Source organism: Haliotis cracherodii, unplaced genomic scaffold (genome assembly GCF_022045235.1).
Source record: "Haliotis cracherodii isolate W230 unplaced genomic scaffold, xgHalCrac1.p SCAF_24, whole genome shotgun sequence".
Taxonomy (NCBI): domain Eukaryota; kingdom Metazoa; phylum Mollusca; class Gastropoda; order Lepetellida; family Haliotidae; genus Haliotis; species Haliotis cracherodii.
The window spans coordinates 6126680-6150848 of record NW_027266280.1 but is presented as its reverse complement, the minus strand read 5'-3'; the positions used below and the strand labels follow the sequence as shown (position 1 = coordinate 6150848).

Here is a 24169-nt window from a genome sequence, read left to right as displayed (position 1 = left end):
TCTAGGATTTGATAGAGTGGTTGGACTTCATGTACTCCCTCCAGTGTCAGAACATCAGACTCTAGGATTTGATAGAGTGTTGGGACTTCATGTACTCTCTCCAGTGTCAGGAAATCAGGTTCTAGGATTTGATAGAGAGGTGGGACTTCATGTACTCTCTCCAGTGTCAGGAAATCAGACTCTAGGATTTGATAGAGAAGTGTGACTTCATGTACTCCCTCCAGTGTCAGAACATCAGTGTCATGGTGACAGAGAGGTGTGGCTTCATGTACTCCCTCCAGTGTCAGGAAATCAGACTCTAGGATTTGATAGAGAGGTGGGACTTCATGTACTCCCTCCAGTGTCAGGAAATCAGACTCTAGGATTTGATAGAGAGGTGGGACTTCATGTACTCTCTCCAGTGTCAGGATATCAGGCTCGAGGATTTGATAGAGAGGTGGGACTTCATGTACTCCCTCCAGTGTCAGGAAATCAGACTCTAGGATTTGATAGAGAGGTGGGACTTCATGTACTCTCTCCAGTGTCAGAACATCAGACTCTAGGATTTGATAGAGAGGTGGGACTTCATGTACTCTCTCCAGTGTCAGGAAATCAGACTCTAGGATTTGATAGACTTGTGGGACTTTATGTACTCCCTCCAGTGTCAGAACATCAGACTCTAGGATTTGATAGAGAGGTGGGACTTCATGTACTCTCTCCAGTGTCAGGAAATCAGGCTCCAGGATTTGATAGAGAGGTGGGACTTTATGTACTCTCTCCAGTGTCAGGAAATCAGGCTCTAGGATTTGATTGAGAGGTGGGACTTTATGTACTCTCTCCAGTGTCAGAACATCAGTGTCATGGTGACAGAGAGGTGTGGCTTCATGTACTCCCTCCAGTGTCAGGAAATCAGGCTCCAGGATTTGATAGAGAGGTGGGACTTTATGTACTCCCTCCAGTGTCAGGAAATCAGGCTCCAGGATTTGATTGAGAGGTGGGACTTCATGTACTCCCTCTAGTGTCAGAACATCAGTGTCATGGTGACAGAGAGGTGTGGCTTCATGTACTATCTCCAATATCAGGACACCAGTTATGATGTGTGTACCGTTTTCACGGAAAGGAAAATATGAAGCTAGAAAGTTTCAAAGGTTTCCAAAGCGACATGAAAATAGACATCTGCAGTTCGGTGGGGTGAGATTTCGGCCGACTCACAAAGGTGATGTGATCAACAGGCGGCGGTGATTTCATGATATTGGCATTGACATGCAGAGCTGTTATTAAACTCTAAACTGTAAATAGTTTTCAAAATTAAGGACTTTTGAATTTTCTATATTTTAAAAAGAGAATTGCAATGGCACAGTGTTTTTCTATCATCCCATCTGTATCATGAGCAGTTTGCATTATTATGTCGTGTTCGTTGAAATAAACACACCGATTTGATTACAATGTGCTTGTGTTATTGTATACATATGTACTGTACAGGCATTGTATTGAACTCTACCATGCGGGACGATGAGATAGGACAGTAGAGAAAACTCTGGTTCGTCACACTGAGCGAGTGAGTATGGTTTTGATTCGTCACATTGAGTCACTTCCTCGTCACTCAACCAGGTCACACTGTCAATTCCTTGTCACTTAATCAAGTAACTTTGTCCCTTCCTTGTCACTCAACCAGGTCACATTGTGACTTCCTCGTCACTCAACCAGGTCACATTGTCAGTTCCTTGTCACTCAACCAACTAACGTTGTCACTTCCTTGTCACTCAACAAGGTCACATTGTCACTTCCTTGTCACTGAGCCAGGTCACACTGTCAATTCCTTGTCACTTAATCAAGTAACTTTGTCACTTTCTTGTCACTCAACCAGGTCACATTATCACTTCCTTGTTACTCAACCAGGTCACGTTGTCACTTCCTCGCACCTCAACCAGGTCACATTGTCACTTCCTTGTCACTCAGCCAGGTCACATTGTCACTTCCTTGTCACTCAGCCAGGTCACATTGTCACTTCCTTGTCACTCAGCCAGGTCACATTGAGTCACTTCCTCGCACCTCAACCAGGTCATGTTGTCACTTCTTTGTCACTCAACCAGGTCACATTGTCACTTCTTTGTCACTCAACCAGGTCACACTGTCACTTTCTTGTCTCTTTCTGGGGGAATTTAACACAACTTCGCCTTGCTTTTTAACCGACATTAATCTATTGTTATATATGTTCTTGTTCTAAACCTGATAACAATATTCATATTCTATCAGCTATATAGTCAAGGTATTTATTCATATATACAGCTATTTAAGCAAGATTTTACATTTTTACAGGTTTAACATCTCATCTCTATCAACACCGTATAACATGTACCAGGTATCCTGTATCATGGTTCAGGAAGGCCATGTGTCGCTGGTGACTGCACAGATCTCCTGGAGGATTCCATCCTCGGGTGTAGCGGGGACAAGAAGGATACATATTTGCCCTACACGTCAAGATCCTTTCAACACACCCTGAGATCCTTCCCCTGCCCCATGGAATGCCCCGTGATACGCTTGAGTTACGCTGCCAAAGTTTGTCATTTCCCGCCTGTGTGTCGACTGGTAAAATAATGTACCCTAATTGGCCACTACACACAGGTGTATTCCCTGTCACGTTATATTGGCTAACCACTGATATGTCACGTTACATGAGTGTGTAAATGCACACTTCTTGTGTCACTTCACATCCATGTCAATATACACGGGTGTATCGCAATACACTAGCGTCCCACTTCAGACCTGGGCGTCACTATACACGTTTTTGACACTTCACACCTATGCGCCACTATACGCTCGCATGACATTTTACATAGGTGTGTCAGTGTCACTCACTCACTGCCTTTTCCCCGTCTTCCTCTTTTCCTCCTGTTCCAGTAGCCCTACCCTCTTGGCCAGCTCACTCACTCACTCACTCACTCACTCACTCACTGCCTCTTCCCCCGTCTTCTTCTTCTCCTCCTGTTCCAGTAACCCTACCCTTCTGGTCAGCTCACTCACTCACTCACTCACTCACTCACTCACTCACTCACTGCCTCTTCCCCCTTCTTCTACTTCTCCTCCTGCTCCAGTAGCCCTACCCTCCTGGCCAGCTCGCTCACTCTCTCACTCACTCACTCACTGCCTCTTCCCCCGTCTTCTTCTCCTCCTGTTCCAGTAGCTCTACCCTCCTGGCCAGCTCGCTCACTCTCTCACTCACTCACTCACTGCCTCTTCCCCCGTCTTCTTCTCCTCCTGTTCCAGTAGCCCTACCCTCTTGGCCAGCTCACTCACTCACTCACTCACTCACTGCCTCTTCCCCCGTCTTCTTCTTCTCCTCCTGTTCCAGTAGCTCTACCCTCCTGGCCAGCTCACTCACTCACTCACTCACTCACTGCCTCTTCCTCCGTCTTCTTCTTCTCCTCCTGTTCCAGTAGCCCTACCCTCTTGGCTAGCTCACGCACTCACTCACTCACTGCCTCTTCCCCCGTCTTCTTCTCCTCCTCCTCCAGTAGCCCAACCCTCTTGGCCAGCTTGCGGAACTTGTAGCGGACCTCCTCCTGCATCAGGTGGAAGCACATGGCCTGCATGGCCATCCCGAACACCAGGTACAGGCAGCACATCACCAGCTTCTCCTGGCTGCCCCACGAGTCGATGCTGCTCCCCGGGACGTAGTCGCCGAAGCCGATGGTGCTCAGTGTGATGAAGCAGAAGTAGGAGGCGATCAGGAAGTCCCAGTCCTTCTCCCACAATGCAAACATTATAGCGCCACCTATGATGTATCCGGTCATGATGAAGAGTGTTATCGACACCGGGACGCGAACCTCCGTCAGCTTAGTATGAACTGGCTCTTCGTCTAAGGGAGATAACTCTCCTTCAGTTTCATAACACGTTATTTCTCGAGATTCCGATTCATCTTGTTGTTTGTTTTCATCTTCGGCTAGGAGTTCTGAATTATAGTCGGTTTTGACGTTCTCCCCGCAGGCCTCAGCGGTTCCCCCGTTCATCTGACGACTCCATTTCCTGGCTCTCTCGGCAGCTTCTCGTATCTTCGATAATCTGCGAGACTTCCGCATTCTCCGTTTGAGGAGAAGCCATCTGCTCATGAGCCCTAAGCAAGCATGTTTATAGACTAGCTTGACGCAGGAGCTGAGCAAGGAGCCGATGTTCCGGAGACACAGAAACGTGAGGGGGATGCCGACGATTGCGTAGACGATAGTGACGATCCGACCCCAGCTGGTCTTAGGTGTGATGTGGCCATAACCTGCCAATAAAGTAGTGGGGAGTGTTATAGTAGTTTATACATATGTGTTTATTCATTTCGTTGTTACACGACAAATCAGAAATATTTCAACTATATGACGGCGGCCTGTAAATAATCTAGTCTGGACCAGACAATCCTGAGCATCGATCTATGAACCAGGGTCAGCGAACCTGGCCACCCAGACCCGTTACGACAAGCTTGGGAGGACCACTTTAAATATATTTCTTTCATTTTTTTTATATTTCAAAAAGAATTAATTTCAATAAGCATAAGTAGCGACTAGCATGGGAAGACCAATTCCAGTTCGTTTTTGTCTCTCTATTTTTAAATTTAAAAAGAATGAATTTCTATAAGCATGAGTAATACACCAGCCTAGTTCAAGTATTTATCTCTTGGGGTGGCACATTCAACGAATTTCTGTAGAAACATTGTCGTTAGAACTGGGTTTTTAATCCATTTATTTTTAGGGACATGCGAATCCAAGCGTTGTGACAAATGTGTCCATAACATTTAATATATACATTGACTATGATACACCTCGAAGTGTTACTTTTATTTGGCGTGGACACTGATCTTAATGAGCAAAACGACGACACTGACAGGACACCCATTCCTTAGGTACATGTATGGCCTTGGGCCATTTTCGCTAAGACTTGGTGTCATCACTGATTTTCAGTGATCAATTCATATAATTTTCAGTTTTTTGCTTTTTACGCCCGGTAGAATCTGTTTCGTCAAAATGAACAAGGCGTGGTGCTCCCTAAAGTTGGCTTTTTTATATTTACCCAGTACTGACTGTCCTAGGACACCGGCACCACTGCCCGCCACTACTGATCCTAGGAAACACAGCCCGGCGCATATTATATTCGTAGGCATTTACAGCACCGGTCTCCCACGGTGGCCTAGGTATAAGATCCTCATCATCTAAGCCCTTATCTCACCCACAAAGTTCAGAAGAAGCATAATCTGGTATAGTTTTTACCTTCAATCCCAACAACAAAACCCATGTAATTTACACAATGTTTATTGAAACACGTAAATGAAAACGTTTGTTGTTCTCGTCCCAGCAATATGTTCACAAACTAATCGAGTCTGGATTAAACAGTGAGTGAGTGACTATGGTTTTACGCCGATTTTAGCAATATTCCAGCAATACCACGGCGGGGGACACCAGAAATGAGCTTCACTCATTGTACTCACGTCGGGAATCGAACCCGGGTCTTCGGGGTGACGAGCGAACGCTTTAACCTCTAGGCTACCCGACCCCCCCCCCCCCCCCCCCCCTGGATTAAACAGTCCAAGGATGTCATGCTATACATCGCCGTCGTGGAACGATGGACCAACCACAGTCAGGCGGGCCTGACCATCCGTTTGGTTTGAAATCAGCATTGTTTTATGTTTAAAAGCTCAATTATGTTTTCATATACATAAACAGGTGCTCAGTTATTACCTTTAAACAAATAAAAATAAAGAATTATTTGGACACTTGTTTGCAAAGCAAGGGCACATTATATTGTTTCCTTCAATGCAAGGCGTACGCATTTCCTTCTCAGTAGACCGCCTCCGTGGTCTTGTGGTAAAGCGTCCGCCCGGACAGCGGAAGGTCCGGGGTTCGATCCCCGGCCGCGTCATACCAAAAGACGTTAAAAGATGGTACTTGTTGTTACCCTGTCTGGCGCTCGGCATTAAGGGGCTAAAACAAGGACTGGTCGGCTCGGAGTCAGTATACTGTGTCTGAGTGGGGTATTCATGTTAAACTGCGGCATGGTATCTCAGTGTGCTAGCACTATAAGTCGGCATCAGTCCGGACTAGTACAAGCAGCCACACACACACGTGCATGCACGTCGCTATATAAGTGCAATAATCTTGGACGCGACGTTAAACCCCATTTCACATCACACATCACATCCTCCTCGTAAATCACGGACGGAAACATCCCGACATATGGTAAGCCCGTGTGCAACCATTCACAGAAAGCTGTTTCTTTGCCTAGCACTCTCTACGACGTGTCTCCGCCCCAGACAGGTGCAATACAGTCTGAGATCTTTAACTTTCTGTACACGTTCTGATACAGATGAAATAGCAAACGTCGGACACTCTGAAACTTTGTGCTCCTCTTCACACCTATAGAACTTTGGTCTCTTCACTTGCTGCTGTGAAAACAAACTTCTTTATCTATCCCTAGGGTTTTGAGAGTTTGATGTCATACCAGTCTTGCCTTTTACATGTCCCCCAAATCAGGGTAAAAGCCTTTTTCTGAAAAAGTCACTAATCTGAACTTCAAGGTCACTTCAACCCCTTAGGATCCGTAGCCATAAATTTCCACTGCTCTATGAGGTGTGAAGACAGCCGTGCTACAAAAATGTTGACCGGTTCATAACTCTATACACAATTGCAATCGATATTCTTTGATGTATATGTTACAGTCAATGTATAAACAAGGGCCGTCCTTCACGATTGGGGTTTAAATAATCTCCGTTGTGCACCATTGGGAATCAAACAAGCTCCTTCGTTCACCATTGGGATTATAACAAGCTCAGAACTTCACGATTAAGATTCAATCAAGCTCGGTACTTCACGATAAGGATTCAATCAAGCTCGGTACTTCACGGTTAGGATTCAAACAAGCTCGGTACTTCACAATTCAGATTAAAACAAACCCGGTACTTCACAATTCAGATTCAAACAAGCTCGGTACTTCCGGATTAGGATTCAAACAAAATCGGTAACCCACCATTGGTATTCAAACAAGCTCCGTCGTTCGCCATTGGGTTTCCAAGAACCCTCGTTCACGATTGGGACTCAAACAGTCTATAAACATCAACGCTTTTGAACATGAATATGTCTGTCATGTGGCAGATCAACTGTGATTACTCACGAGGAAAGGGTATTCATGAATAACCAGAGATTGCACAAACAGTAATAGACCCTGGAACCTTACTTCTGTGGGAGTTTTAGTGGGGCCGCCATTTTCTCATTGTCGATCTGGAATAACGTTCGAAGAAATAAAGTATACGTAATTGGAGGTGAGTGATTAAGGGGAACATTGCCATATTTTTTTTTATTGTTTTGTCACATTGGTAAGGTATAACAGAAATAACCTTAAAATCTGCGCTAATGTGCAAACCTTCATGGAGAAACAATGAAACGTTTACCTAAAACAAGCTAACACTCATTCGAACTTGCTGCTAAACAAATGGACAAAGGAGTGCGTCTGCACGTCCGTCAAGCAGCGTGTTGATGGTGAATGAAACATAAAGGATGACAGACAATCATATTGGTAAACTTCGTAATATAATCGAGATATAATCAGGGCTATTCTTGCATTTCAGGACAAGAACATATATGTTTGTTTGTTTGTTGTTTAACGCCGCACTCAGCAATATTCCAGCTATATGACGGAGGTCTGTAAATAAGCGAGTCTGGACCAGACAATCCAGTGATTGATATCATGAGCATCGATCCACGCAATTGGGATCGATGATATGCATCAACAAAGTCAGCGAGCCTGACCACACTATCCCGTTTACGCTTTTTACGACAAGCCTAGTCGATTTTTACGGCAAGCATTTGTTGCTGAAGACCTATTCTACACCGGATCTTCACGAACTTACATGTAACTGAATGGAGTTTTAACACCTGATACAACGCAAACAATACCAAAGCGTTGGCTATTACAGTCATATCAAACTGCCATTACTATAGTGGCTAACTTGAAGATTACATTCCTGAGTCGCAAGCAGGTTTACGATGTTGCTTTCCACAACGCACCATATTTTACATTCTATCAAGAGCTTGTTTGATAAAGACCTAAAGAAAACTATTTTACACCACTTTCGTAGATTTTAAGAAAATATTTGATTATGTTGAAAGAGATGCAATTCAACGTTTGGATATTTGTTTTCTGGTAAATTATATTCAGGACTGACAGTTAACCTCGAAAAAAACTAACGTTGTTTTAGAAATAGTGGTATTTCATCTTCCAAGGAAAAACGGATGTACAAGGCAGCACACAGGCCACAGTTAACAATTATTAAGTTCTTAAGCGTAATTTTTTCTAGCACTTTTCAAATTGCAAATTGCATCAATGAAATATCGTGCAAAAGGGGTCCAGTGGAAATAACGAATATATATTTAAACAATATTGGAATGTTTGACCCAAAATGTATGTTAACATATTTGATACACAGGTTTAACATTTTTATCACAGGTGTATCAAATCTTGAAATCTTGTACACATGTCTACCACAAAACAGTGTTTGAACCTCAAATATATTTTAGCCTTGTCACTGAAATACATGCGCGTATTATTTTAATCAAATTAAGATGGATATTTTAACTCAACAAAAGAAGAAGGGGATGGCAATCGGATGAATCAGTTTTACGTATTTGCCCTGTTTGCGGTTGAGGATGAGTATAATTGTGTACATATTTGTAAATATTATAAAATAAACTGTGGAAAGCTTATCATCCAGAATGTCCAACTGCAAATAAATTTATGAGTTTGCTGTGAACATCTCAGGATGAAACAAGCAACCAGCAATATTTTATATACCATGCATTTTTAAAAAGATCCGAAATCTTAAATTCCATGAAATATGTGTCACGTAATATAGTCTTTTGCTTTGAAAAACCTATAGTAGAGAAGCCTGTTGTGTACACACAAGGGCTTCATTACCGGCTTCATCCTTTGTTCATGGCACTGACTTCACCCATGGCCATCATCACTGCCCTTGTGTGTACACAACAGGCTTCTCTACTCCAGTATACAATATCTCCCCTTCTGTATAAACATTGCCTCCTACGTGTATATATACTTGCCTACTGCACTCAAACATATTAACCAAATACTCAAAAGCGCAAATAACTTAACAGAGGCAGGCAAACAAATAGCATTTATCTGGATCCCAGCCCAAGTAGGAATATATGGAAACGAAAACGCCGATCAAGCCGCCAAAAAATCCCTCAAAATTCCTGAAATAAGCCTTAATCTACCAATATCTAAAGCAGAGATCAAAAGCATTAACAAACGTAAAATCACCCAAAAATGGCATAAGACATACCTAAAAACAAACACACAGATAATCAAAATCCTCAAAAAACCTCTAACCAAACCTAAAATCCTCCATCCATCCAAGAAAATTGATAGAATAATCACCAAACTCCAAACAGGTCACACTAAACTAAACAGTCAACTCCTAAAAATAAAAAAACACGCAACCGGAAAATGCCCACACTGCCCACACCTGGAAACAATAGAACATGCACTCTTACACTGCACGCACTACCAAACCCACCGAGCAACACTCCAAACAAATCTAAAACTAGATAAAGCCATAACCCTAGAATCAATCCTAAATCCACATAACAATATAGAAAAATTTAAAGCACTAGGCGTATACTTAACTAAAACCAATCTAATGATCCGCATCTAAAAACACTCAACCACACCACATAAACAAACAAACACACACCAACACACTCCCTTAGTACACTACCACACCCCTAGGCATGCATTCCAAATTTCAAAATCTCCAAAACTTATATAAGCAACCACTAAAACCCCCCTCTGGTTGCAACACCTTTATTTTCCCTTCAAAACCACGCTAAATGGCCCGACCGGGCTCGTGTGCGAAATACGCTCCAATCGGAAAGCGCACGTTAAATCTCCAAACGTAGGTAAGTAAGTAACTCAAACATAGCTAAAACCACCACACTCGCATACATACACGAAAATTGGCCAAATTGGTGTCACATATACACTGACGGATCTTCAGACCCGATCTCCAACCACACAGGCTTCGGAGTCCATACCACACAATCAGTTATATCCACACAATCTTACCGACTCCCCAACAACCAATCTATATTCATGGCCGAACTTATGGGCAAGGCCTCAGCCCTGCATAACCAACAATCTAAAAACAACAATAAAATCCTAATTCTCACCGACTCCCTTAGTGGACTACAAGCCCTCCAAAACAAAAATACAAAAAAACGACCTAAATTAATAAACCAAATACTTAAAAGCTCCAACGGTCTAACAAAAGCAGGCAAACAAATAACCTTCTTGTGGATCCCCGCCCACGTAAGAATTTACGGCAACGAAAGCGCCGATAAAGCAGCTAAATTATCTCTCAAAATACCAGAAATAAGCCTAAACCTACCCATCTCAAAATCAGAAATTAAAAGTGTTAACAAACAAAAAATAACCAAAAAATGGCATAATCAATATCAAAACACAAATAGCCAAATCAAAAAAGTGCTCAGAAAACCACTAGCCAAACCAAAAATCCTACACCCCTCAAAACAAATTGACAGATCAATTACAAAACTCCAAACAGGACACACTAACCTAAATAACCACCTAAAAAAACTTAAAAGGCACACCACAGCCAACTGCCCCCACTGCAAACAACCCGAAACCACAGAACACGCACTCATCCACTGCACCCAGTACAAAACACACAGAACCACACTACAAACCACCCTCAATCTAAATAAGGTTCCTACTCTAGATGAAATACTAAACCCTCAAAATAAACTAGAAAACTTCAAGGCCCTAGGTGTATTCCTAATCAAAACAGACCTAATTAAGCGCATCTAAAAACTAATTAATCTACCAATCCAAAATCCAATAAACATACAAACAAACACCCACCTCACCCGGCTCCCTTAGTTCCCTCCTCCACCCACCTCGGCATTTATTCCAAATTTAAAAATTCCAAAAATTCAATATAATTAAGCAACCCCTAAAAGCCCCCTCTTGGGTTGCACACCCCACTTTCACCCTTTTCGGAATACACTAAATGGTCTGGCCAGGCCCGTGTGCGAAATACGCTACAGTCGGAAAGCGCACGTTAAATCTTTTATATCAGTCAGTCAGTCAGACTCTGTAAACCACTTCCTTGATAACGGTGTTAGAACCTACACCGAAACGTCGCTCTTAATTGTAATAAAGAAGTTGTTCATCCATAAATTCTTATCCTTACTTAGTACTCCAACTTCTAAATGCCTATCAAAGAGTGAGTGAGTGAGTGAGTTGGGTTTAACGCCGCTTTTAACAGTATTCCAGTCATATCGCGGCGTGTCAGCTTAATGTGGGAAGAAAGCCCGAAGTGATGCAGGTCTCAGACGTTTACCACTTCGGTGAAACCCACGAGCACGGGTATGGTGCTGACAAACCTAGAAACATAATCGGAGCGAACCGGGATTCGAACCCACAATCATAGGTTTCTGGCGTGCCCAAGGGACGCAACTCTGCGAATCGCGGCGCCTTAGACGACTGGGCCACCCGTGCCCCAGCCTATCAAAGAAGTAACTCCCATACTTTAACACTGGCTTACGATAGTCGTAGCGCTAAGATCGCTTCGTGGAGCGGTGGCCTGGTGTTATCCCTCATTTTTAGTCGTTCACTCATTCAATTTTCACCGCTGTGCCTGTTATGGCCTATAGACGTTGTTTCGGTGGATAGTCTTGACTGGTTGTTCTCTGGCGTTGACGGTTTATGTATAGTGTATTTGGGTGAATATCCCAGTTACTAATCAACGACGTTGACTTTGACTCATTGTAATGCACATAGTTTCCAAGAATAAAACTGATGATATCAATCACGGTTTTGTCTGGTCAAGACCCGATTGTTATATTTACATCCACCTTCATATTGCTGTAGTCTTGCGGAGCGCTACTTTAAACGACACACGAAACAAAAGTATCCTTCTCTCTACCTGTTTTAAGCAGCTGTTGTTGGTTTCTACAAAGTTAAAACAGCGTGTATTATGTAGTATTTTGAGTTGTGTTCACTGTTGTTTCACTTCTGTACTTGTAGACCTCGGTCCCGTTTGTACAAACGAAATACAGTTCAGGTGCAAACAGTATAAAATACAAGACATTTCATTTTTGTATTTTTAGCAATAGCAGTGTTAAGATAACGTACATTATCATAGTTGGAGTATTTGTGTTCTTACAACAAGAGCATTAACCAGATACTTTGCTGTATTCATATTGGTAATTGGGTCTTGCGATGTCAGTTGTGTATTAAACTTCAGAATATTTGGAAAAATGTAAAATTTTGATTTTATGTATTGGGCTTAAGATGGCTATATGCTGGACAAATTAACAAAAAGAGATATTCATTTTTGATATGGTTTAGGTTATAAACTTTATATTTTCTAAATTCATGAGGAATATAAAAATGTCGCCAACGTTCAATTTCTAACTAAGCCGAAAACGAGTCAATGTGGTCTTGAATTTATTTACAGTAATACAACTCAAATAGTTCGCACATGAAATGGATGTTTTAAACTGTGCACGCTAAGCTGTTTGGGGACTTTTGGGTAATTCAATATGTGAAATCTGTTTAAACTTGTTTATTGATAGACTCCACTCACCGATAGTTGTGACGACGGTGATGGCGTACAGCAACGCACCGGGAAACGACCACTGCAATTCATCTTCCGGTTCCTGACCATCCCAGCCATTGAAGGCTGTCAACTCGAAAACTTCCATCTGAAATGTCTCCACCAACCTGGTCGCGTTCTGCTGCCACATGGCATAACTCTCCGTGGTGTTCTTCAACGCCTGTGACAGCTCAACCAACTTCTTGGTGTACGTGACTCTGGCCCTCTCAACTCGATCCCTTTGGATCCGTTCGCTTGGCGCCTCCAGACCCTTGAAAATGACACCACCTAGCATGCTGTAGGCGACCACAGCCGACGTAAGTCCAACATGTGAGAAAAGGAACATGACGAAACGTTTAATTCCGGTGAGGATGGCATGACGTACCCGTTTAGCGCGTGACACAGTTGGTGTTTCCATTTCAGGTGGAAAGCTGTAGAAATGGTGATATTTCACCTGGTGTATAGCACTGGTTTATCACTGTCTCTCCGCCCAATGGAATCTGGTTATTCACTGGCGTTTCTGTTTTGAATTATATTTCAAAGTGCTGTGCTATTATTTTTGTATTTCGTGTTGTATTGTTACTTGAATTAAACAAGTAATATCATTTGGATGCGTGCCTGACAACCGATGGCTATTAACAGTCCCTCTCTTATGTCTGGCGATCCCCTATATATCCGGTTAAATCAGTTATTCTTGGTTCGGATTGCAGGGTAGTGTATCAACAGAGTTGACCCAGTCTGGCTCTTTGATTGCACCGCTCAACTTCCGTGACAATCATTCACTGCACTCAGAATCATCAAACTTCATGAAACGTATACTTCTTTTGTAAACGAAACAGACTGTTATTCGCCATGAAAAGCCGCAGTCCTCTCTGTGTACACAACAGTAGCATAATAACACATCCTATCGCCACAAACTTAGTCAAAAATATTTGTTTATACCTCGGAACATCTGTTCAAGGTTTCCAGGTGCACAGTCGCTATCATTAAATATTTTTATACATTAACTTACGCTTCTCCGTCGAGTCTTCATCTTCTGATACTTTCTATAATAACATCGCCCCCTACCAGCACGTCTTCAGATAAACCAGGTATTCGTTGCTCTACAGACGACTGGTGGAATTTAATGGGAAAGGCAATTAAAGCCTAGCGTATTGAGTACTGTATCTGGAACATAAAGCAGTGGTTTTCTTTCCCCGGTATTCGGTGGTTGTAATCAGTGGCCTTAGTGTCTCCTGTCTATATAGAAATACCAGAAGTGATGTACAGTGCCAGCCGAGAGAACACCTGACCACATCCCGCGATCAAACGCGAGATTACATAGCCTGTGCCATGCGCGTAGTTGTTGCGTAAAGAACCATGGGAGCCGCGTGCCACCCTGGTTCTGTCAGACAGATAGCCTCCTGCTCTACCTGAAACGTAATACTTGCTGTTTCGTGTGTGTGTGTGTGTGTGTGTGTGTGTGTGTGTGTGTGTGTGTGCGCGCGCGTGCGTGTGTGTGCGTGCGTGTGTAATTAGTGAGTGAGGGGGCTTGGTTTATTCCCTCTGTGGAGAGTATTACATTTACTCGAAGTGATGCAGGTCGATGTTATTTTGATTAAACCAACAAGCACGGATGGGTGCTGACAAACCTCGAAAAATGTGTGTGTGTGCGTGCGTGCGTGCGTGCGTGTGCGTGCGTGCGTGTGCGTGCGTGCGTGTGTAATTAGTGAGTAAGGGGGCTTGGTTTAACCCCTATATGGAGAGTATTACATTTACTCGAAGTGATGCAGGTCTATGTTATTTTGATTAAACCAACAAGCACGGATGGGTGCTGACAAACCTCGAAAAATGATGTGGGCGAACTGGAATTGGAACCCACGATCAGATGTTCCTGGCATGCCCAAGGTAGACAACTCTGCACAGGGCTCTAACAGAAGTAGCTCGTATATTATTATTGTATATGGTCTTATTAGGTTACGTATAACCTGTTGTAATGTTGTATACTCAATATATGATGACGTCATTGACTCATGTCATTTGTATACTTTGACAACGTCGTGATAAATAATATTGTTTGTTCACTAAGACAAGGTGATTGTACATAATGTTGTTGCTCACAGTGACAAGGTGATTGCACACAATGTTGTTTGTTCACAATGATTTTTACATAATGCTGTTAGCTCACCTAGACAACGTCATTGCATATAAGGGGGGCACTGGTGGCCCAGTCGTCTAAGGCGTCGCGAGTCGCTGTACAGAGTTTCCTCCCTTGTACACACCAGAAACCTAAAAATGATAGTGGAAGCTCACCTAGACACAGGCATTGGTTATAATATTGTAATCTCACCTAGACGTCATTGGACATAATGTTGTAAGCTCACCTAAACAACGTTGTAAGCTCACCTAGACAATGTCATTAGATATAATGTTGTAAGCTCACCTAGACGTCATTTAACATAATGTTGTAAGCTCACCTATACCACGTTGTAATCTCACCTAGACAATGTCATTAGATATAATGTTGTAAGCTGACCTAGACGTCATTTAACATAATGTTGTAAACTCACCTATACCACGTTGTAAGCTCACCTAGACAATGTCATTAGATATAATATTGCAACCTCACCTAGACGTCATTGAACATAATGTTGTAAACTCACCTATACCACATTGTAAACTCACGTTGAAAATGTCATTAGATATAATGTTGCAACCTCACCTAGACGTCATTGAACATAATGTTGTAAGCTCACCTAAACAACGTTGTAAGCTCACCTAGACAATGTCATTAGATATAATGTTGTAAGCTCACCTAGACGTCATTTAACATAATGTTGTAAGCTCACCTATACCACGTTGTAATCTCACCTAGACAATGTCATTAGATATAATGTTGTAAGCTCACCTAGAGGTCATTGAACATAATGTTGTAAGCTCACCTATACCACGTTGTAAGCTCTCCTTGACAATGTCATTAGATATAATGTTGTAAGCTCACCTAGACACAGGCATTGGATATAATATTGTAGGCTCACCTAGGCGTCATTGCACATAATGTTAGTAGCTCACCTGTATATCGTCATTGTTAGTACACTTATACAACGTCATTGCATACTATGTTGTTAGCTCACCAAGGCAACATCATTGCATATGAAATTGTTAACTCACTAATATAACATCCTTGAATATACTATTCTTAGCTCACCTAGGCAACGTAACTGAATACAAATTCGTTAGTTCTCTAAGGCAACGTCACTGAAAATATGATTGCTTGATGTTGTTAGTTCGCTAATACAACGTCATTGAAACGAGTATTGTAGCTCACTCAATAACACTATGGAACTATAAAATTTCTTGTAAGCTCACCTAAATAAAGACGTTATATGTTGTTAGCTCACCTGGATAATTTGTATGCAATAATATTGTTATATGTAGGGATATGATATGTGCTTTAACCTCACTATTAATAACTGATTCAAAATAACGTTGCATTGTTTTCATTGTTTGTGAAACGCCCTTTAGGAACGTGACATGATATCAGCTGATGATTACTTGAACAACCAATCATATATGACTGCGGTCTGAAAACAATCCAGTGATTGCCGTCGCGAGCATCGGACTACACAATCAGGATACGATGACCAGGAAGTCATTGAGTTCAACCACTCGATTCATTAAGACAAGTTTAAGTTTCTGGGGACAAATTAATTTTACCCGGAATTCTTTACAGAGAGAGGACAGATTGACAGCTGATGTGGCTTTACTTAATTATTTTGTTGAGAGCATTGAATTAAGGAATTACGCCATCGCGTTGTCAATGTACATGTACCTGTATAACATTAATCAGATGAGGTGAAGTGGGGTTTAACGTCGCGTCCAAGGTTATTGCACTGATATAGCGACTTGTACGTGTGTGTGAGTGTGTGTTGTTGCTACCTGGACTAGTACGGACTAATATAGATTTTATAGTGCTAACCCACTGGCATACCATGCCTCAGTTTAATATAAATACCCCACTCAGACACAGTATACTGACTCCGAGCAGACCAGACCTTGTTTAATACCGAGCGCCAGGCAAGGTAACAACAAGTACCATATTTCAAAGTATTTTGGTATGATGCAGCCGGGGATCGAACCCTGGACCTTCCGCTCTCCATCCTGGCGGACGCTTTACCACTAGAACACGGAGGCGGCCCCCTAGGGATAGATAAAGGAGTGTGGTTTCACTTCATCAAGAGAAGACAGCACCCAAGTGGTATGTGTGGGAAGAGGAGCCCAGTGTATCAGAGTGTCCGACATTTGTTGATTCATTTATATCAGAACTTGTGCAGAGAGTTAAAGATCTCAGACTGTGTCTCATCTGTCTCGTGCGAAGACACTTAGTAGAGAGTGCAAGTCAAAGAAACAATATGAACACTCCACTCAGACACAGTACACTTACTCCAGGCAGACCAGTCCTTGTTCTAGCCCCTTAATGCCAAGCGCTAGGCAGGGTAACAACAAATACCATCTTTCAACGTTTTTTGGTTTGACGCGGCGAGGGATTGAAACCCGTACCTTCCGCTCTGATGGCGGACGCTCAACCACCAGATCACGGAGGCGGTCTCATAGTTTAAGTGGACAGCCTCAGTATATAGTATTCTTACTTCGAGTTAGCAAGCCAGTGTATACCATTATTTGATTTTGAAGGAACAAACGGTGCATCACATCACTAGTTCTCTTTACTCCGATACCATACCTCTGCATGAAGACATGGCAGCCTATATATAGGAACTTTCAAATCGAACAATCAGTGTTGATGCTTCTAAGTTCCATGAGTTGCATGAGTTAGCAACATATTTAATTTCTGTATCACGAAAACGAAAGAAAACAGCCAGTTCCGTGTGTGAATAATATAGGTCGAGCCATTCTATTGTTGATATCTTATACACCCTGGCCTTTTCTGAGCGCCATTGAATCTCCAACAACGAACCCGGTCATTTGACATTTTCAATCGGGTCGTGGTATCATATTGGAGTGAAATATCTTATGATAACGTCATTATTAACTCTCCATAGCACATAAAAGTCAAGTGTACTCGTAAAACAGGCCCCCCATTACAACGTCAGTGTATAATGTGACTTGTTCATATCAGTGGATAGCACTTAAAGTTTAGATTGGGTAATATCTGTGTATAGCTTTTCTAACCTATATTTGGCAAGGTCGATGTATGACTTACCTTGGCTCACTTTGGCAGGGTCAGGGTTTTGCATTGAGAAGTCATGGTGGCCACGTCTGCCTAAGAATCTGTTAGTTCTCTTTCGAAACATCAATGTATTTCATTGTGAGCTTACAGTGGCAACGTCAGTGTACAGAAAATTTCGCTCATCTTGGACACGCAGTGCCTAAATATCATATGCGCTCCTTAGATCAATGTAGAACAGTGTTAGCTCTCCTTAGCTCTGATTTCATAGCATTATAGTATAATAATATTATTCATTCTCTTTTAAACGACAATGTAATGTATTGTTAAATTCACGGAAAGGGGGGATTAGTTAAGATTAAAATGAGAAGATCAATTTATGGCTTTATGCCTCGAGTGGTAACAATGCGTCATGGCGAGTGTGCACTGGGATCTTATCTAAATGGGCATATGGATCATATATGACACATAAGATGGGGACTAGAGTACTGTAGAAAATAAACTAGAAGTGTTTGTTGTAATGTTACGTTGTTGTTTTAAAACTTTCTTACGGGCAGAGAAGTGGGGTGGATGAGGTGTACTGGAACAGAGGGTAGTGCGTGTGTCCGTGTGTGTATGTGTATGTGTCGGTGGGGGGGGGGGGGGGCGGGGGCAGGTGAAGTGTACTTGAAAACGGAGTAGTTGTGAGTAGTGAGGTGTACTAGGCCATGGGGTGGTTAGTGTGGGGTGTGTGTGGGGTGTATATTAGAGCGGGGGGGCTGGGGGGGGGGGGGGGGAGATATATTCTAGAGCAGTGGGACAGTTGGGTGGGTGGGGTGTACTAGGGGGAGGTGGTAGTGACTTAACAGAAGATAGGTCATAAGGGAGGTATCGAATCAGAGTAAACGATCTGATTATAATCAGGTTATGCCAATGCGATGAATTCAACGGTTAGGTGTATCCCGATGTTGAAGATTTTGCCACAGACGATGCGCGTTACACAAGGAGAAGAATTCAGAGAAAATATTTTATTTCGAAAGACAAAATGTTAAATTGAATTTATCCCACAATGGGAACAGGGCTCTTTGTCGTGGTGACGCCACAGAAGGATGGGTCCGTCATCTCCAGATCCAGCTTGTAACACTTCGTCTTAGAAAATATACATCTACAAAACACAATGATATGGATACTATGTTGTGTATATCGCCAAAATAGAAACAGCTTGGACTTTCTTGAAAAATATAAATTGACCAGAAAACCCTCGCCTTATAAAATAAAAATAAAACGTCTTGAAAATATGGTGCTGAGGGAAGATAAAATAATTCGGCTTCTCCCTTCAGAGAGATATCATTTAAGGTCTTGTCACAGTGACACCCTACCCTCTCACCCTAGCAATATGTTAAATGGACGAATAAAGTTTCATTAAAGCAGAATAGTGTCAAGATTCAGAATGCAGATTTATGCACTTTATGTCTTCTGTATTCAGCGTATGCATGTTTAATGTGTATTGTAATGTATCAGAATAATGCGGTGATCAGTATCATGCGATCTGTTGTGCGTTTTAGATACTCACGATTTATGTATAATGAATGCTCCCGCGCATGTCAGCGCGCATGCGCATTTGTGCCTTGCTTGCTCGATGATACGAATGAGTCATGTTGTTCGGCGTGGAATAATTCAAATCAAAGATACAACATGCCCACTCCGACTTACTGATATAAAAAAAATACTATATTTCTTTGAAAAAGCGTTTTCCATTTCAGAGAATAAAATATAAGTTAAAAAATATGAAATCAAATAGCACAGGCGTGCAGCTTACGTATTGCTGTAGGTTCGTCCATCGGTACCGCATACGAGCAGAGTCGGCGAAGTTCCACACGTGATGCTGTGTATGTTACGACAGAAGACTTCATGGATGATAGCGAAGGCAGGGTCAACGCCCTCCGTCGTGCTTGGAGCCACCGTTGATGCCGTGATGGCATCTGACGACATCGGAACCGTATCGGTCTGTGTCATGATGTCCGTTGACCTGATATCGTCGGTTGTTGACATCAACATGTTAATGAGGTCACTTGTTGCCTTTATCGATGGTGACGGTTTGTCTGACGATGTCGCTGGATTGGCTTTCTCAGATGTATCGGTGCTGGTTTCCATGGAAACCATAGGTGTCACCATGGTAGCTGTCACCGCATCGGATGACATCGGTGTGTCTGTTGTCGCAGTTACCGGGAGAGACATCTTTGGGGAGACTGCTGACGTCTTCCCTGCGTCAGTTGTTGCTGCTGTTGCGGACGGAGAAGATGACGGTTTCTCTGACACTCCAACTTTGCTGGTTGTAATTATGTCGTTAGTGACAGGAGATTGGGGACAGGGGCCGTGATTCAAGAGTGTCACGTTACCATCGTTACATCTGGCTTTAGCAAAGAGGCAACTGAGGAAAAGAACATTTGAATTTACAAAGTTACAAGTGTGTTTGAAAGCTGATACGCGATGTGGAGAAATCATATCATGGTTGATGTAAATTTCTCTAATTTCCCTACAGCTGCGTCAGATTTACTTGTTTGAAATGCACGTTCAGGATGGTCAATGAATTCCTGAAAACTCAAGAACAAAAGGGGTGACGTCACCATAAATCATGGGTTTGTATTTCACTTAGGTTGACTGTTTTTGATTCGGTGTTGTGTATTCATCAATTCAAAATGTTTTTGCCTCAAGACACAGCACTTAATCAGCGTCACTTTTGAAGCAGCCAAGGTGACACTGTCCTCGATAGGTTGTGTCAAGTCGTACTCACTGCTGTCATGTGATGTGTCGTCATCCCTATGGAATATGACGCAACACATCTATTCCCTGATTTATACAATATACCAGTATCCATATACTCACTGGTTGCTATACAAAATGCCATTTTCCATATGCTCACTGATTGTTATACAACATACCGTCATGCGTATACTCACTGATTGTTATACAAAATACCATTATCAATATGCTCACTGATTGTTATACAAAATACCACCATGCATATACTCACAGATTGTTATACAAAATACCACCATGCATATACTCACTGATTGTTATACAAAATACCCCCATGCATATACTCACAGATTGTTATACAAAATACCATCATCAATAAACTCACTGATTGTTATACAAAATACCCCCATGCATATACTCAAAGATTGTTATACAAAATACCATCATCAATAAACTCACTGATTGTTATACAAAATACCACCATGCATATACTCACAGATTGTTATACAAAATACCCCCATGCATATACTCACTGATTGTTATACAAAATACCCCCATGCATATACTCACAGATTCTTATACAAAATACCATCATCAATAAACTCACTGATCGTTATACAATATACCATCATGGATTTTCAATTCGTGCAATATACCGTCAAGCATATACTGATATACACACTGATTGTCATGCAATAAACCGTCACGCATATACTCATATACTCACTGATTGTTATGCAATAAACCGTCAAGCATATACGCCAATACTCACTGATTGTTATGCAATAAACTGTCAAACATATACGCAAATACTCACTGATTGTTATGCAATAAACCGTCAAGCATATACGCAAATACTCACTGATTGTTATGCAATGAACCGTCAAACATATACGCAAATACTCACTCATTGTTATGCAATAAACCGTCAAGCATATACGCAAATACTCACTGATTATTATGCAATAAACCGTCAAACATATACGCAAATACTCACTGATTGTTATGCAATATACCGTCAAGCATATACTCATATATTCACTGATTGTTATGCAATAAACCGTCTAGCATATACTCATATATTCACTGATTATTATGCAATATACCGTCAAGCATATACGCAAATACTCACTGATTGTTATGCAATATACCGTCAAGCATATACGCAAATACTCACTGATAGTTTACAATAAACCGTCAAGCATATACGCAAATACTCACTGATTGTTATGCAATTAACCGTCAAACATATACGCAAATACTCACTGACTGTTATGCAATATACCGTCAAGCATATACGCAAATACTCACTGATTGTTATGCAATATACCGTCAAGCATATACTCACATACTAACTGATTGTTATGCAATATACCGTCATACATATACGCAAATACTCACTGATTATTATGCAATATACCGTCAAGCATATACGCAAATACTCACTGATTGTTATGCAATATATCGTCAAGCATATACTCATATACTAACTGATTGTTATGCAATAAACCGTCAAGCATATACGCAAATACTCACTGATTGTTATGCAATAAACCGTCAAACATATACGCAAATACTCACTGATTGTTGTGCAATATACCGTCAAGCATATACTCATATACTCACTGATTGTTATGTAATATACTGATATACTCACTGATTGTTATACAGTACGAGGTCAGTACCGCACAAGTTCTCGTCTCCGTGTGGTATGTGTGTAGCACAGGGTATAGATAGAATTGAGGCACACACCTCCTGTGTATAGTTCATCATCAAATTGTTAATGTCGTGAATAGTTTCCCCATGGTTGATCTTCGAGGCTATGACTGGAAGATGAAAGCAACATGACATGTCAGTAAAGCTCATATGAAGTTTTATGGAAGACATGTGGAGAACATTTCCAAATTTGACGCATAAGTGACCAAAAGAATTATGTACGATGCATTTCCCTAATTTGATATATACCATATGTTCCCGTGTGTTTTTAGGTGCACAGTTGATTAGCCTTTGCATGTGTTTGTGACGGCAAGAACCGATCACCTTTTCGTGAACACCTGGTATCATCACAATTTCATGATCATTCATGAACACATGCTCATGATATAGTTGTAATCGTACAATCGGCTTTTGAGTTTGTTATGAATATGGAAATGGTTTTGTCATTGTACGTTGTAGTTGACTCAGCATTATTGATTATTGTTTCTGAGCTTATGGTGAAACAAGGGGACTACAGTTTACCAGCAGAAAAATCAGTTATAAAAAGACAACGCCAGAGAATAACCAGTCTCGATTATCCTCCGAAACAGATTTCATTGGGCGCAAAAGACAAATCAGAGATGAAAAGTATACGAATTCATAAAATTCTTAATGAAGCTGAACGGAATATTTTATCAGACTGTAATATTTTAACCCTTTCTTACAGCCACGCCCTGGGGTCGACCGAACGCGCTTTGGTTTGCCTCATGTGACGTGAGTTTAAATTTGACTAGTTTGAATGGTTGGTTGTAGTTTGACGCCGCACCATGCAATATCCAAGCAATATGACGGCGCTCCGTAAATAATAGACCAGACCAGACAATCCATGACTGACATCGTGAGCATCGATCCACGCTATTGGGATACGATGACGTGTATCAACCAAGTCAGCTAGTTCGACTACCCGACGCCGAGCATGGGTTTCTAACCCGGATCCGCGCGGATTATGTTTGGACTGTTTGTTGATATTACAGCACGGCAGTGTCGATATGTATTTTGATCATTCGTCACGATTCGCATGTTTCCGTAACCTACAACAAGGCTCGTCCTCCTCTAGAGGGATGCCTTGCGTGGAAACGGCGCACGCCAAATCAGAATGCGCGTCAGGATATCGGTACTTTGATCAACATAATCACAAGTAAACAACTTTTAGAAAAACTTATATGACTTATAGGCCGAAGGTTTTCAGGGTCATCTGTACTTTCTTCATCTTTGTAGATCGGACGAATAATTCCATTTAACAATTCCATTATTCGGGAAACATCCCAGTAGCAAAGATAAGAATAAAAAGTCTGGTATACAAGGGTGACAATGTTTACACTGAAGAATCATTGCTAGTGTTACCCTTTAGTAGTTTGATGGCGCATACAATTTCTTGTTCACTTATGTCACTGACAGTGTTTAAAATATCATTGCAATTACTGACATAAAAAATACTATTAAGATCATTCGGATCGTCAGCGATTGTCATCGAAGGAAAATAAGTACTATATATAATTACAGATTCGTTAATATTTCATATATAAGAGTGACGTACCGTTGATCAGAGAGGAGAAAATTATGACTTTCACAATCATAGTGTTAAGCCGAGGGCTGCTCTGGCTGAAAATACCAAGCTGCTATCTCGGGCTACTCTATAAAATATAAGGTTTGCACGTCATAGGTCACAGCCAGAAGTAGTTCTGGCCATGGAACGGCGACAGGGAGTGTGCGTCCACGTGACAAGCATGACCTCTATGGCACTCTTTGGAGTTTCTGGTGTATGCCAGTACAAGACGAGTGTCACTGTTAGAAATAATCATTCATCTGTATCTGATGTGGGTTTGTTCGTTGTTTAACGCCGCACTCAGCAATATTCAAGCTAG

At 41.7% G+C, this 24169-nt stretch overlaps 2 protein-coding genes across 2 annotated transcripts; both read right to left on the bottom strand.

Moving 5' to 3' along the window:
* Positions 1-3446: 3446 nt before the first annotated feature.
* LOC139472480 (TWiK family of potassium channels protein 9-like) lies at positions 3447-13064 on the bottom strand. The gene is made up of 2 exons (XM_071254957.1): positions 12638-13064; positions 3447-4246 (listed from the first exon to the last, which is right to left on the bottom strand). Exons 1-2 carry the CDS (start codon positions 13062-13064, stop codon positions 3447-3449), a joined length of 1227 nt encoding a protein of 408 aa, XP_071111058.1.
* A 5784-nt stretch (positions 13065-18848) lies between these two features.
* LOC139472468 (uncharacterized) lies at positions 18849-23881 on the bottom strand. Its single transcript, XM_071254944.1, has 4 exons — positions 23842-23881; positions 22207-22375; positions 19609-20220; positions 18849-18954 (listed from the first exon to the last, which is right to left on the bottom strand). Exons 1-4 carry the CDS (start codon positions 23879-23881, stop codon positions 18849-18851), a joined length of 927 nt encoding a protein of 308 aa, XP_071111045.1.
* Positions 23882-24169: the final 288 nt, after the last annotated feature.

What these genes read in the sequence shown, in the direction of transcription:
- LOC139472480 (XM_071254957.1), bottom strand. Translation starts at nt 13,064, where the DNA reads ATGGAAACACCAACTGTGTCACGCGCTAAACGGGTACGTCATGCCATC. An exon ending in CACCGTCGTCACAACTATCG is followed by an intron (nt 4,247 to 12,637) that starts GTGAGTGGAGTC and finishes CTTTATTGGCAG; the next exon opens with GTTATGGCCACATCACACCT.
- LOC139472468 (XM_071254944.1), bottom strand. Translation starts at nt 23,881, where the DNA reads ATGATTGTGAAAGTCATAATTTTCTCCTCTCTGATCAACG. An exon ending in TTTCTCCTCTCTGATCAACG is followed by an intron (nt 22,376 to 23,841) that starts GTACGTCACTCT and finishes TTCATCTTCCAG; the next exon opens with TCATAGCCTCGAAGATCAAC. An exon ending in GGACGAACCTACAGCAATAC is followed by an intron (nt 18,955 to 19,608) that starts GTAAGCTGCACG and finishes TGTGTTTTGTAG; the next exon opens with ATGTATATTTTCTAAGACGA.